Raw genomic sequence first — 14,071 nt, 5'->3', positions numbered from 1 at the left:
TTGGTTTTATTTGGGATTGCATGATCCATACATTCCTGAAGGTGTTCATAGAATGCATTTATAAAGGATTCTGCGGTCTGGGCTGTATTTTCCACAGGCCCGGGGGCTTTGAAGGATTCCACCTCGGTTTTGAGGAGTGTGAAATTTGCTTTAGAGAAGTTTTTCACTGTGGTTTTCTGGGCAGGGGGTGGGGTCAGGATGTGAATATCCAGTGAGATCAGTTTATGGTTTGATCTTACCAGTGAGGGATACACTTCTGGTCTGGAGCATAGAGTCCCCATGTTGGTGATGATCAGGTCCAGTATGTTTTCCCCTCTTGTGGGAGTGGTAACAAGTTGTTCCATAGCATCTGAGTTTATGAATTCTAGGAACCTTTGGGCTAGGGTGTTGGAGCTAGAGTAATGCTCCCAGTCTATGTTTGGGTAGTTGAAGTCGCCCAATATAATGGTGTTTGGAGAGACCTTCATATTTTCCAGTGTTCTCAGGAAGGCCAAGTGGGGTTCCTGGGTTTGGGAGGGTGGTCTGTAGCAGGCTATAAACTGGAAGGCAGTTTTACCCACTGTTAGTTGCACATGGATAGTCTCTGATGCTTCATGCTTTGCCACCAACCTGGAGGTGTGGGCATCTTTGATGAATATCGATACTCCCCCTCCTTTTGTGGTTCGGTCCAAGTTTTGGGGCCGAAAAGCATGGTATGAAGTATAACCTGGTAGTGCTGGGGTGCTCTCGGGAGCCCTGAACCAGGTTTCTGTTACTGCATAGATATTGATGTTCTCCATGCTAAGGAGAGTTTCAAGTGCATGCATCTTGAGGTTTAGACTTCTGGCATTGAGTAGTATTACTCTTAGTTTCTTATCCCTTGTGATACCTATGGAAGTGGGTTTGTCTTTTGAGCCTTGCCTAAAATAGGCACTATGGGGGTAGCAAGAGCCTTTGCCAATATCCGAAAGCCCAGGGGTGACAGGTGCAAGCCGTCCCTAGCAAAGCATCATGGCTTGTCGAGCATATCATCCTAGGCTGACAGGCATTGGATCCCCTTTGAATGACACCAGTACTTAAGCCAATTGTTGAAATTGATCATCTTGTCTTCATATTGTGGCATCATTCTTGGTGAGGGTAAGATGCTACTCAAGGTCAGGGTCATACCAGCCTGGGCTACATGCTCAGAGAGCTCCTCTATGTCTCTTTTCATGTAGTCCAGGGAGGTACATCTCAGGTCATTCACACCAGCATGGACAATGACTGAGTCATATTTGTACTTGCCTTGGAGTGACCTGAGTGCTTGTGTTATGTGGCGGATCCTAGTGCCCGACAGGCTGCTCACCGTGACCTTCTCCTTGTTCAGCCTGGTGAGCGGGACATCAGTATGCCTGACGATAGAGTCACCTATTACAAGTGTATCAGGTGTGTTGTTTAGCCTTAAGGGCTGTGACTGTTCGGCACACTGGCTTTGTGAGATATGTGTTGCATGTGTTTTGTTTTGGGGTAGCGGTTGCTTGGGTGTCTGCTTTGGAGTTCTCTGCTGCTTAGGCAGATCTTTATTTAGAGCCTCCGAGTATGTTTTTGTGTGATTATGTGTTTGGTTTGCTGTCGTGGTAGGTCTATGTGAGACTGGAATTGTAGTGAGTGTGGTTTCCTTCTCCTCCTGACTGGTTATGCCAGTACTGAGTTGAGAGAGCTTAGCCTCCAGTTTGGCTATATGGTTGCATCTCCACATGTGTTGGAATTTGTTGGGAGGAGGAGAGGGTTGTCTGTGTACATGAGGCAGTTGTAACATTGCCTCAAGATTCCCAGGTTCACCAGCTGGACCAGAGAGGAGATTGACAAATGACCTTTGGACATGCTAGAATAGTATTGGGAATTCCTTTATAACTGAAAACAAGGGCCAATTGGGAGTGAGGGTGTAGTGCTTTTAATTTTTAGTGCTGACTTATATAATTGCTTTAGTGAGCAAGTGCCAGGTAACTTAAGTGCAATGTGTTACAGGTAACTTAAATGCAAAAACGACAAACAGTATCTTTCTTTCAAGTGAAACAAGGAAATAAGTACAGTAAGCAATGCAGATATTACTAGGGATCCAGAGAAGCTCTGAGAAGCCGCGTTTTAGGTGGAATTAGCGTTCCAGGGAAATAACAAGCAAACAAACAACAAGCATACAAACAAAGCTAGATTCAGCAGGCCTGGATCTAGTCTATGCTACAGCAAACAAGGTGTACCAATTTCAGTAAGAAACAGTTCAAATATGCAGGCACTATAAACCTTTAACCAGAAATTCCCAGCTCAGAAGGGCAGAGTCCAGCCTCTCCTCCCACAAGAGTGCAGACCACAAATCTTCTTAATGTAAAATAACTGGCCTGAAGCCCAAGTGCATAAACCAGAATTAATACACTTTAGGAATAACAGACACTGAGCTCTCAATCAGCAGTTCCCAACTTAGAAGGATGAAAGCTACCTGTCCTGCCACCACAGTGCATGCCACAAACCTTCCTAATGTAAAACAACTGGTCTGAAGCCCAAGTGCTTAATCCAAAAGACTTAGAATGATAGCTACACTTTAATCAAGTTACTACCAAGCAGTAATAAATACAATTGAATACTTTAAAGAATGCCTGGATTAGTGCTCAAGTTATACAAACAAAGCTAGATTCAGCAGGCCTGGATCTAGTCTATGCTACAGCAAACAAGGTGTACCAATTTCAGTAAGAAGCAGTTCAGATATACATGCACTATAAGCCTTTAACCAGAAATTCCCAGTTCAGAAGGGCAGAGTCCAGCCTCTCCTCCCACAAGAGTGCAGACCACGAACCCTCTTAATGTAAAATAACTGGCCTGAAAGCCCAAGTGCTTAAACCAGAATTAATACACTTTTAGAATAACAGACACTGAGCCCTCAATCAGCAGTTCCCAACTTAGAAGGATGTAAGCCACCTGTTCTGCCACTACAGTGCAGACCACAAACCCTCTCAATGTAAAACAACTGGTCTGAAGCCCAAGTGTTGAAACTAAAAGGCTTAGAATGAGTTACACCAAGCAGTAATAAATACAATTGAGTACTTTTAAGGTGACGCAAAAGCAAAATAAAGTAGGAAGAAACACAAGTACAGTAAAAGCAGATGAATTTTTTTTTTTTCAGAAAAGTAGCAAAAGCAGTAGTAAATACAATTCTCATGCAGTGCAAGCTGGCACACTTGAATATGTAGCAATATTAGTCCACACACAGTTTGAAAAAATGTAATTAAATTAAAAAGGACTAAAAGCAAGTGCAGAAAGGGTTAATTAGGTAGAATGCGGTAAAGAGATGTGCCTGGGGGAGTGTCTTAGATCAAATCTACAGTGGGGCGGGCACTGTAAAAGCCACCAAATTTAAACTACAACCAAGAACTGGGAGGAGTGGTGGGGAAAAACAGTTTCAACACAGATGTGAGGAATGTGCAAATTATAAAGCCAAAAAATATATACTGTTCTCTCTCTCTCTCTCTCTCTATATATATATATATATATATATATATATATATATATATACAACAGATATCTAAGCAAACAATTTAGCTCTATAATACAGAATAATACAGAAAAGTATACTCAGCTCTATATATTTGCAGATAGTTCTGTAAGGCTGTCTCTCAAACTAAGGTTCCAGTTTGAATGCAGATTGTTAATTAACAGGACACACAACACTAGCTCAATTATATAGCTGAAGACAAGGCAGGAAATGAGGGTGGGGTGGGGAAAAAGTTTCAACATAGATGTGAGGAAAGTGCAAATTATAAAGGCAAAAATATATACTGTTCTCTGTCTCTCTCTCTCTCTATATATATATATATATATATACAAGAGATATCTAAGCAAACAATATTCTCATCTATAACTTGTATTTAGAATGGTATATAGTACTATAATATAGTACACAGTTAGATATTCTCATCTATAACTTGTATTTAGAATGGTGTATAGTACTATAATATAGTACAAAGTTAGATATTCTCATCTATAACTTGTATTTAGAATGGTATATAAAACTATAATATAGTACACAGTTAGATATTCTCGTCTATAACTTGTATTTAGAATGGTATATAGTTCTGTAATATAGTACATAGATATTTTCATCTATAAGTTGTATGTAGAATGGTATATAGTACTATAATGTAGTACATGGTTGGATATTCTCTCATCTTCATCTGTAACTTGTATTTAAAATAGACATACTCAGCTACAGTAGAGACACAGCAATGCTGGTTAGGTGGATAATTTAAAGTGTATTGAATAAAAATGAAATGTTCTGTCATCATTGCAGAATACAGCATAACAATGACTAAGAAAATGATATACAGATTGCCTTAACTACATTACCTGGAAAGCTTTGTTTCTTCAAAAGCTACACAGAAATAAAACAATGGAAAAGTAACCTAAACCAAACTCTAACATTATTAAAAATCCGGCAGTGCTGCAATTAATTATTATAAGTTGGTACTTACAAAAGAACATGCATAATAGATTTATCTATGTTTTCTGCAAACCCCAGTCACTAAGTACGTTACCGTAGCAGCATACCAAACATGGTTTCCAAACGTAGCAGCAGGGACATGTTGGTGAAAAAATCAATTATTAGGGGTCAGTGTTGGCTTAAGTTTGCTTCTTTTACCTAAAAATAATATATTTTGGAGGGAGATTTTATATGACTGTAGGATATGTTTAGCCACATCTTATAAAAAACTGTATATATTTTAATTATGGGTCTTTTTGATTTTACCAGTGAGATAATTAACACACCCAAATGACTGAAGACAAGGTTACCACCACATAATAGGTCATTGTGATAGACATAAATAAATGCAGCAAAACAGAACATGCTTTCCACAAAGTGGCTGTGCCCACTATAACTTACCATGTGGGGGCTCTGCCGCACAAAGGCTGCACCATCCCATAGAAAAGGGAATGAATTTATTTCCTTTTTCTCTGAACTGATTTGGCCACAGAGATAGTTTAATCAGAGATCAGGCATGCAGGGGAAGAGCCCCTAGTTTAGAGGTACAGAGGAGTATAGCCCCTTTGCTAAAATGGCTTTCAGTTAATTTTTTTTTAATAATATGAAATGGCCGGATGGGGTGACAGACTTGTGGTCAGTAAGTCAGGTACAAGTAAATGGTGCTTTGATACCATAAAACAAGCCCTTAATACTTCACTATAAAAGTTTGCGTTTCTTTGACCATGCACTATGAAACTTGTGTTTGGGTATTAAATGCAGGAAAGGCTGTTGAGCCTTCTTTGATGTTTCCCTTGTTAACAAAGAAATCTCCCAGAAAGTCAGCTTTCTTGTTCCTGCTGTCTGCTCATTTTATATACCTTTGAAACTAGGTCTTTAAATTATTCCTAAAATTATTAAAAATATTTAGACAGCAAAACAGTAGAAATGATGTAAGTTAAGTCCTGCGTTGCTCATGATATTAAAAGCTTTGAGTAATCTTCTCGTTGAGTATATGTCTTCTTTATAAAGTCCTTAGTCATCGTCAGTAAAATATCTTTTCCTGGAGCAGCAATACACACAGCAGGTGCAGAACAGGAGCAGCGCCAGGACCGTGTGACTAAGGAGCAGCACACCAACAGCAAAAAGGTACACCGTTTTGTTGCAGAAATCCTGAGGCTGGTGGAAAGGCGGGATAAAGTTAGGCATGTAGATGGAAAACACCCAGTAGTTTCCCAACACAAACCAGATGAAGAGGAAAAGGCTGACAACCACATGGATGTAATACTTGTGAGCATTCTGTCGCCATGGATACTCATCGTCGTCATCATCGTGAATCATTACTGACTTGGAGAGCAGCTGTCTCATTCTTGCTGAGTCATACAGTAAAAGAATAATCTACATGAAAAAGCAGAAACAGTAAAGAGAGAGTTATACATAGGAGAAACCATAACTAACAACAGTGTAATAAGTATAAAGTCATAGGATTAAGGTAAGTGCAGTTCAAACACTATATCCTGGATCAGAATTCTCTCGTACTTTACATCTAAAATTCACTTTATATATTCCTCTTTTATTGGAAAGTTAGTAACCCTTTGGAGAAAATAGTGTCTCAGTTTTTAAACAGAAGTTTAGCTAGACTCCACTGTTTCCAAGGAATTTCAAATGTAAAAGGTGAAATTTAAAATTAATCCCATGCTTTGTTGGTGTGGAGTATCTTCACATTCCTTTTTCCAGAAGCTAGAGTAACTAATGGGAAAGTATATTGATAACCATTCTGGAATATGATCTTCCTCTGATAGCTAATGCCTGGTCTAAAAAACTATATGATTTGCAAGTAGCATAAAAAAAAAACAAAAAAAAAACAAACTTAAGATTCATCTTACCAGCTTCCAACACAAGACATCAGTCTTCAACCCTAAACAGGGCAGATTATCCCAACTAAAAGAATGATCTGACTCATCATTTTTTAGTATACCTTTACATTACATATATTAGACCAACATCCGTTTCTAGCTCACAGACTTGTTATATCTTTACATGGCATTTACTTACTAAGAAATAACGTGTAGTGTGCTATGCTATAATACCTGCATGAGTGGGAGTTTTGGTGGCATTTACTTTTGAATGGTCAGGTTTGATCCTGAGGGTGAAATGTGAGGGTTTACATGCTCAGGCCATGGAAGAATAAATCCTATGCCATAACTCTCACACTGGTAGGTGGTATATAGTTATTATACCATGCTAACAATGTTGAATGTTATTTTTGTGGTTTTGGTTTCATAGTCATGTAAGTAGGGAACATTCACAAATGCATGTTTCATTACTCACACTATGAGGAAAAAGAAAGAGATTCAAAGTGTGAGTGGAGTGTGAGAATTTGATTTTAAAAGTTTTGGTTTATTTTATAATTGAAGTATTTTTTGAAAAGTTATTTCAGAGTTGAAATGCTGGCAGTACTTATTCTAGTTGGCCAGAACTTTTACAGTTGTCTCACACAAATGAACCTGAGGTTATGCAGAATTATAGAGTGTTTCTGAAAATAACTCTGCAAGTGGGCAATTTGATCATCAAAATGGAGTTTTTGTGGTGGTGTTAAAACTGCAATCATTTTTTCTAAAGCTATGTGCTTAGCCAAACTAATTACCACAGTTAAACTTGCCACCATCACTAGTCTAGTGTCATGTTTTAAGCCAAAAAGTAGAAAAAAAGGACTTTACCTCCAAATCTTTATGGAAAATTTCCTTACAGAGTTAGTTGAAGATGAAGGACTTCTTGCAGTAAAACAAATATTACAAAAAAGTTAATGAATACTAAATTTAAACTTGCCACCATCACTAGTCTAGTGTCATGTTTTAAGCCAAAAAGTAGAAAAAAAGGACTTTACCTCCAAATCTTTATGGAAAATTTCCTTACAGAGTTAGTTGAAGATGAAGGACTTCTTGCAGTAAAACAAATATTACAAAAAAGTTAATGAATACTAAATTTCGCAGTACCTCAGTGGCTTACTATCTATGGCTTAAAAGAACTAAAGCAATGTACTATGTTTATGTACATACAAGGGTGCACTTCATTACAGACATCACCTTCCTGAGTTATTTCAGCAGAACAGAACACATGCAGAAAGAAGTGGTGCTATACAGCCAACAGATATGTTTAGAAAGGTAAGGAGCACTTTTTTGTAACAATGCCTTGTATAATAGCAATAATCACTGCAAATTTTATGGGGCATACAAATTTACCCACTCATAGTGCTTTTACCCTCTCAGGCTTTGCTGTCATAGGTAAACTGCCCCAGCCAGAGGTAAATTGGCATGACCAATTGACCACATGGAGATTATTGCAGTATTAATCTTGTGGCATAGTTACACATTCAAATTTCAAATTTAGTTCATTTTGTTAAAAAAACTCTTGCTTGGTAGAATATTCATAGACCTGGAACAAACTAACTATGGCTAGTGACAATGTTTTTTCCAAACTAGAGATTGCAATGACATAAGAATTTTTAATGAAAAAAGCTACTACCTTACATAAAGAAAGAGTAACCTGCAGATGCTTTCTCTATACTCCTGTAAGGTGAATCCTTCATTTGTCAGGTACCAGCTTCTCTAAATATGAATTTTATGCACACCCCCCGACACACACATTTTCTGTGAAAGAATATGGACTTTATGTACTGGAATTTCCATCATATGAAGGTGTGTTATTCTTTTCCTGTTTATCATTTGCTGTGATACAAGTGATACATGGGCTCAGTGATCTAGTCCTCTTTCTATATAAGCACCTGGAATCTATGAGCCACAAAGTTATGTCCGTAGCACCTCAGGTTTATATTTAGGTTATCGTCATTGTCAGACTTTCTTACAATTATTTTGTAGATGTTTATTTAGGGATTACCCATGACATCACTTAATATCCATTTAAACACTGGAAACACATATTGCAGTTAATCTGCTGTTATATTTGATTTCCTTAAACAGCATTCCTGATATCTCATGCAGCAATTTAACATTTTTTTGCTACTCTTAAATATTCTTTCTTTTTTTAGTGTATGCTTATACTGCTGTTCATTTTGACTCTTTCTGGATGTTGAATCAGTATGTGCTGGTGCTAATTTTGTATCATATTTTTAACTTCATAAATGACTGCATCACTGAATGTCTTGGCCTGTATTTGTCTTTGGTCAAAACAGTGGTTGAAATGGGTCACTTCTGCATCACAGCAGTCTCACAGTTTTATATATATATATATATATATATATATATATATATATATATATATATATATATATAGAGGTTCATAGGTTCATAGGTTCATACTAGGCTATCTGCCCTAGGGCATTTATAAGCCTAGCCAGAGTGTGTTTGGCTTTCGCCACCCATTTTTAATGAATTTTGCTATGCCCTTTTTTGAGGTTAGTATACTGTGCCTCTGTCTAACAGTGACACAGAAGTGATACCCAGGGTAAACCTACGATCTCCCATCCACTCATCAAGATTCCTCTTGAAGAGAGTCAATGAGGGACTCTGCCTAACCTGGACTGGGATTTTATTCCAGAGTGAAGGGAGCCTCTGGGTTATGAATCTGTCCCTCCAGCATGTCCTATTTATTTCAGTGCTGAGGTTCAAGTCTCTCGAGCGTGTAGCTCGATGGGATTTGCATTTTCTGAGGTGCAGCATGTCCATTAATTCTGGGTTGGACATGGCTTTATACGTCAGGCACAGATTGCCTCTGAGCAGGCGGTATGCCACTGAGTAGAGCTGGAGTTTCTTTAACCAGGCAGCATATAGCATCTGTTTGAGCCCTTTGATCCTCTTGGTGAGGTACTTTTGGGGTCTTTCCAGCTGCTGCAGGTGTCTGGTAAGGTACATCCCAAAAGGGGCATTGTACTCAATTATGGGCCTGATGAGGGATGAGTAAAGAGGCACGATGACCTCCCCTGATCTAGATGTGAATCCCTTCATGATTAGGTGGGCTATATAAAATGTTTTTCTAACCACTTTGGCCACGTGGTTTTCAAATGGGAGATTGCCATCAACTTGGGTCTCCAGGTCCCTAATTACTTCTTCCTTACTTAATGGATTACCACCTATGTGGTAATTTGTGGGCCCTTTGTTTTTGCCAAAGGGGATGACTATACACTTTTTGGCGTTTAGCTTGAGGCCATGGCTCTGACACTAGTTGTCTGTTTCTATGAGGTCCTTTAGTAGGATGCTTGTGTTGGCTGGAGAGTCGATTATGGCGCCTAGTTTGCAGTCATCTGCGAACTTGGTCAGCCACAGTCCTTCCATGTTGGCTTGTACCTCTGAGAAATATATACCGAACAAGAGAGGTCCCAGGACTGAGCCTTGTGGGACGCCACTTGTAACTGGTTTGGAGTCTGACATGGCTCCAGCAATTCTAACCATGTGGGTTCTGTCCTTGAGCCAGTTTGCAACCCATCTAGTGACATAGGGGTTTATATTTAAGCTGGTGAGCTTATCTATAATGCACGAGTGGGGTATTGTATCGAAGGCTTTGGTGTGGTCCAGGTAGGCTGTGTGGACCACCTTCCCCTCGTCAATGGCCTTGGTGACTGTTTCAAAGAAATCAACCAGGTTTAAGAGGCAGGATCTACCCTTAACAAAGCCAAACTGGGTAGGATCCAGTGTCTGTAGGTCCCCAATATCTTTATTTATGAGGTCCATGATGATCCTTTCCATAGCTTTGCAGACCAAGGTAGTCAGGCTTATGGGGCGATAGTTTCCAGGATCCGTTGAGGCACCACCTTTGTGGAGAGGGACCATTGTTGCTGTACGCCACTCTTTGGGTACATATCCTGTAGTAAGGCTGAGATTGAACAGTAGTTTTATGTTTGGGTTTAGCTCTTCTTGGAGTTCATGTAGGACGCAGCCCGGGACACCGTCTGGTCCCATTGATGCTGTGTTTTTTGCTTTGGAGAGGGCGGCTCTTACCTGAGCATCTGAGATGTCAGGGGGGCAGCACTCTGCTGGGATAGATATTTGCCCTTTTGGTGGGGGGGGGGAGTTTGCACTGAACCTGTCAGCTAGGATCTTGGCAATGTCTGTGGGTTCAGTGTATTTTTTGTCATTTCGGACTAATTCTGAGCATATCTGGGAATTCCCACTCAGGTTCCTAACATAACTAAAGAAAGCCTTGTGATTATCCTTAGTGTCCTGTGCAATTTTTCTCTCGAAGCTGGCCTTAGATGATTTTATGAGTGCCCGTAGTTTTTTGCTAATACTGATCAGAGATGCCTTCCCTTTTTGGGATTTGTAGTAGCTTCTTCCTTCTATTGCATAGTTTGTTTATGGCTGGGGTCCACCAGACAGGACGCCTGCCTTTGGAGGATTGGGTCTTGGTTTTATTTGGAATTGCATGATACATGCATTCCTGAAAGTGTTCATAGAATGCGTTTATAAAGGATTCTGCAGTCTGGGCCGTATTTTCCACAGGCCTGGGGGCTTTGAAGGATTCCACCTCGGTTTTGAGTAGTGTGAAATTTGCTTTAGAGAAGTTTTTCACTGTGGTTTTCTGGGCAGGGGGTGGGGTCGGGATGTGAATATCCAGTGAAATTAGTTTATGGTCTGATCTTACCAGTGAGGGATACACTTCTGGTCTGGAGCATAGAGCCCCCATGTTGGTGATGATCAGGTCCAGTATGTTTTCCCCTCTTGTGGGAGTGGTAACAAGTTGTTTCATAGCATTTGAGTTTATAAATTCTAGGAACCTTTGGGCTAGGGTGTTGGAGCTAGAGTAATGCTCCCAGTCTATGTTTGGGTAGTTGAAGTCGCCCAATATAATGGTGTTTGGAGAGACCTTCATATTTTTCAGTGTTCTCAGGAAGGCCGAGTGGGGTTCCTGGGTTTGGGAGGGTGGTCTGTAGCAGGCTATAAACTGGAAGGCAGTTTTACCCACTGTTAGTTGCACATGGATAGTCTCTGATACTTCGTGCTGTGCCACCAACCTGGAGGTGTGGGTATCTTTGACGAATATTGATACTCCCCCTCCTTTTGTGGTTCGGTCCAAGTTTTGGGGCCGAAAAGCATGGTATGAGGTATAACCTGGTAGTGCTGGGGTGCTCTCAGGGGCCTTGAACCAGGTTTCTGTTACTGCACAGATATAGATGTTCTCCATGCTAAGGAGAGTTTTGAGTGCGTGCATCTTGAGGTTTAGACTTCTGGCGTTGAGTAGCATTACTCTTAGTTTCTTATCCCTTGTGATACCTATGGAGGTGGGTTTGTCTTTTGAGCCTTGCCTAAAAAAGGCACTATGGGGGTGGCAAGAGCCTTTGCCAATATCCAAAAGCCCAGGGGTGACAGGTGCAAGCCGTCCCTAGCGAAGCATCGTAGCTTGTCGAGCATGTCAGCCCAGGCTGACAGGCATTGGATCCCCTTTGAATGACACCAATACTTAAGCCAATTGTTGAAATTGATCATAATGTCTTCATATTGTGGCGTCATTCTTGGTGAGGGTAAGATGCTACTCAAGGTCAGGGTCATACCGGCCTGGGCTACATGCTCAGAGAGTTCCTCTATGTCTCTCTTCATGTAGTCCAGGGAGGTACATCTCAGGTCATTCACACCAGCATGGACAATGATTGAGTCATATTTGTACTTGCCTTGGAGTGACCTGAGTGCTTTTGTTATGTGGCGGATCCTAACGCCCGACAGGCAGCTCACCATGACCTTCTCCTTGTTCAGCCTGGTGAGCGGAACGTCAGTGTGCCTGACAATAGAGTCATCTATTACAAGTGTATCAGGTGTGTTGTTTAGCCTTAAGGGCTGTGACTGTTTGGCACACTGGCTTTGTAAGCTATGTGTTGCACGTGTTTTGTTTTGGGGTAGCGGTTGCTTGGGTGTCTGCTTTGGAGGTCTCTGCTGCTTAGGCAGATTTTTATTTAGAGCCTCTGAGTATGTTTTTGTGTGTTTATGTGTTTCGTTTGCTGTCATGGTAGGTCTATGTGAGACTGGAATTGTAGTGAGTGTGGTTTACTTCTCCTCCTGACTGGTTACGCCAGTACTGAGTTGAGAGAGCTTAGCCTCCAGTTTGGCTATATGGTTGCATCTCTCACATGTGTTGGAATTTGTTGGGAGGAGGAGAGGGTTGTCTGTGTACATGAGGCAGTTGTAACATTGCCTCAAGATTCCCAGATTCACCAGCTGGACCGGAGAGGAGATTGACAACTGACCTTTGGACATGCTAGAATAGTATTGGGAATTCCTTTATAATTGAAAAAAGGGCCAATGGGGAACAAGTTACTCAAGGGGAGTTTGTGAGGGTGTAGTGCTTTTAATTTTTTAGTGCTGACTTATATAATTGCTTTAGTGAGCAAGTGCCAGGCTTTAGAGTAGGAATAGGATGTTTATTATGAGAACTAGATCAGTTCTAAGGGAAAAAGTGAAGAGCAGACTTTGTGGAGCCGAGAATGGTTTAAACCCAATTAAGCGGAGCTGCCCGATGCTGCGCTATGCGCAAGATTGCGCAAAGCCGCGCCAAAGCGGGTTTTATACAGGGGGACTTGAAAGAGCTAGAAATTGGCCCAAAACGGCCAATAGACTACCAGATTCTTGTGCTGGGAACACTCCTCCAAGGATAGATAGGCTGCTGTAAGCTCCCCACTGCCACCGGTGAACAAAGAAGCCTCCCTTTATCCAAGAAAGGAAATGGGCAACACAGGAACTTTCCAAAATTCCAGAATACAGCAAAGCCTGTATTTGGACTACTCTAGGTCAGGAAAGATGGGAAACAAGGATAATTTTTTTTTTTTTTCTTTTTTGCAACAAACAGCAGGAAAATGCAATAAATATGTAACACAGGCTAGCGCACTTGAGTGTGTAGCCTCAACAGGTATATACAACAAACAGGACAAACTTTAAAAGTGCAGGTGCAAAAACAACTTTAAACAGTTTAAAACAGTTCAAGAAGCAGAAATACTTGCAGTTTAGCTAGATCGGACAGTCACCCAGGTAGTAGCAGGAAAAAAAGCACACTTTTATCAGGTTAGCAGTTGCTCATTTAGCCTCTCTGCTGCTAGCACCACTCTGCAGGACCACGAGGAGCTTGGCTGCGTAGTAACAAGCGCAAAAAACGCGCCAAAGCGGGTTTTATACAGGGGGACTTAAAAGAGCTAGAAATTGGCCCAAAACAGCCAATAGACTACCAGATTCTTGTGCTGGGAACACTCCTCCAGGGATAGATAGGCTGCTCTAAGCTCCCCACTGCCACTGGTGAACAAAGAAGCCTCCCTTTATCCAAGAAAGGAAATGGGCAACACAGGAACCTTCCAAAAGTCCAGAATAGAGTAAAGCCTGTATTTGGACTACTCTAGGTCAGGAAAGACGGGAAACAAGGATAATTTTTTTGTTTTTTTTCTTTTTTGCAACAAACAGCAGGAAAATGCAATAAATATGTAACACAGGCTAGCGCACTTGAGTGTGCAGCCTCAACAGGTAAATGCAACAAACAGGACAAACTTTAAATTACAAGTGCAAAAGCGTGCTAAAGCTGGCTTTAAAGCAAGGGGTTAGAAAGAGATAGGAAATGGCCCAAAACGGCCAATAAGCTACAAGTCACTGGGCTGGAACCACTTCTCAAGGGACAGAT

At 40.8% G+C, this 14,071-nt stretch overlaps 1 protein-coding gene across 2 annotated transcripts in view; it reads right to left on the bottom strand.

The window, feature by feature from the left end:
• Positions 1-4,239: 4,239 nt before the first annotated feature.
• The window catches only part of TMEM272 (transmembrane protein 272), a 359,857-nt gene continuing 350,025 nt past the window's right edge, over positions 4,240-14,071 (bottom strand). For both annotated transcript variants that reach the window (XM_044071675.1, XM_044071674.1), the window contains one exon: positions 4,240-5,863. In XM_044071675.1, coding sequence (XP_043927610.1) covers positions 5,501-5,863 — 363 coding nt within the window. In that variant the 3' untranslated portion in view covers positions 4,240-5,500. The remainder of the gene's footprint in view (positions 5,864-14,071) is intronic.

This window comes from Protopterus annectens, chromosome 5.part0 (assembly GCF_019279795.1).
Source record: "Protopterus annectens isolate FY-2018-M chromosome 5.part0, PAN1.0, whole genome shotgun sequence".
In the NCBI taxonomy this organism is placed as follows: Eukaryota; Metazoa; Chordata; order Ceratodontiformes; family Protopteridae; genus Protopterus; species Protopterus annectens.
This window is presented reverse-complemented; position numbering and strand designations above follow the sequence as displayed.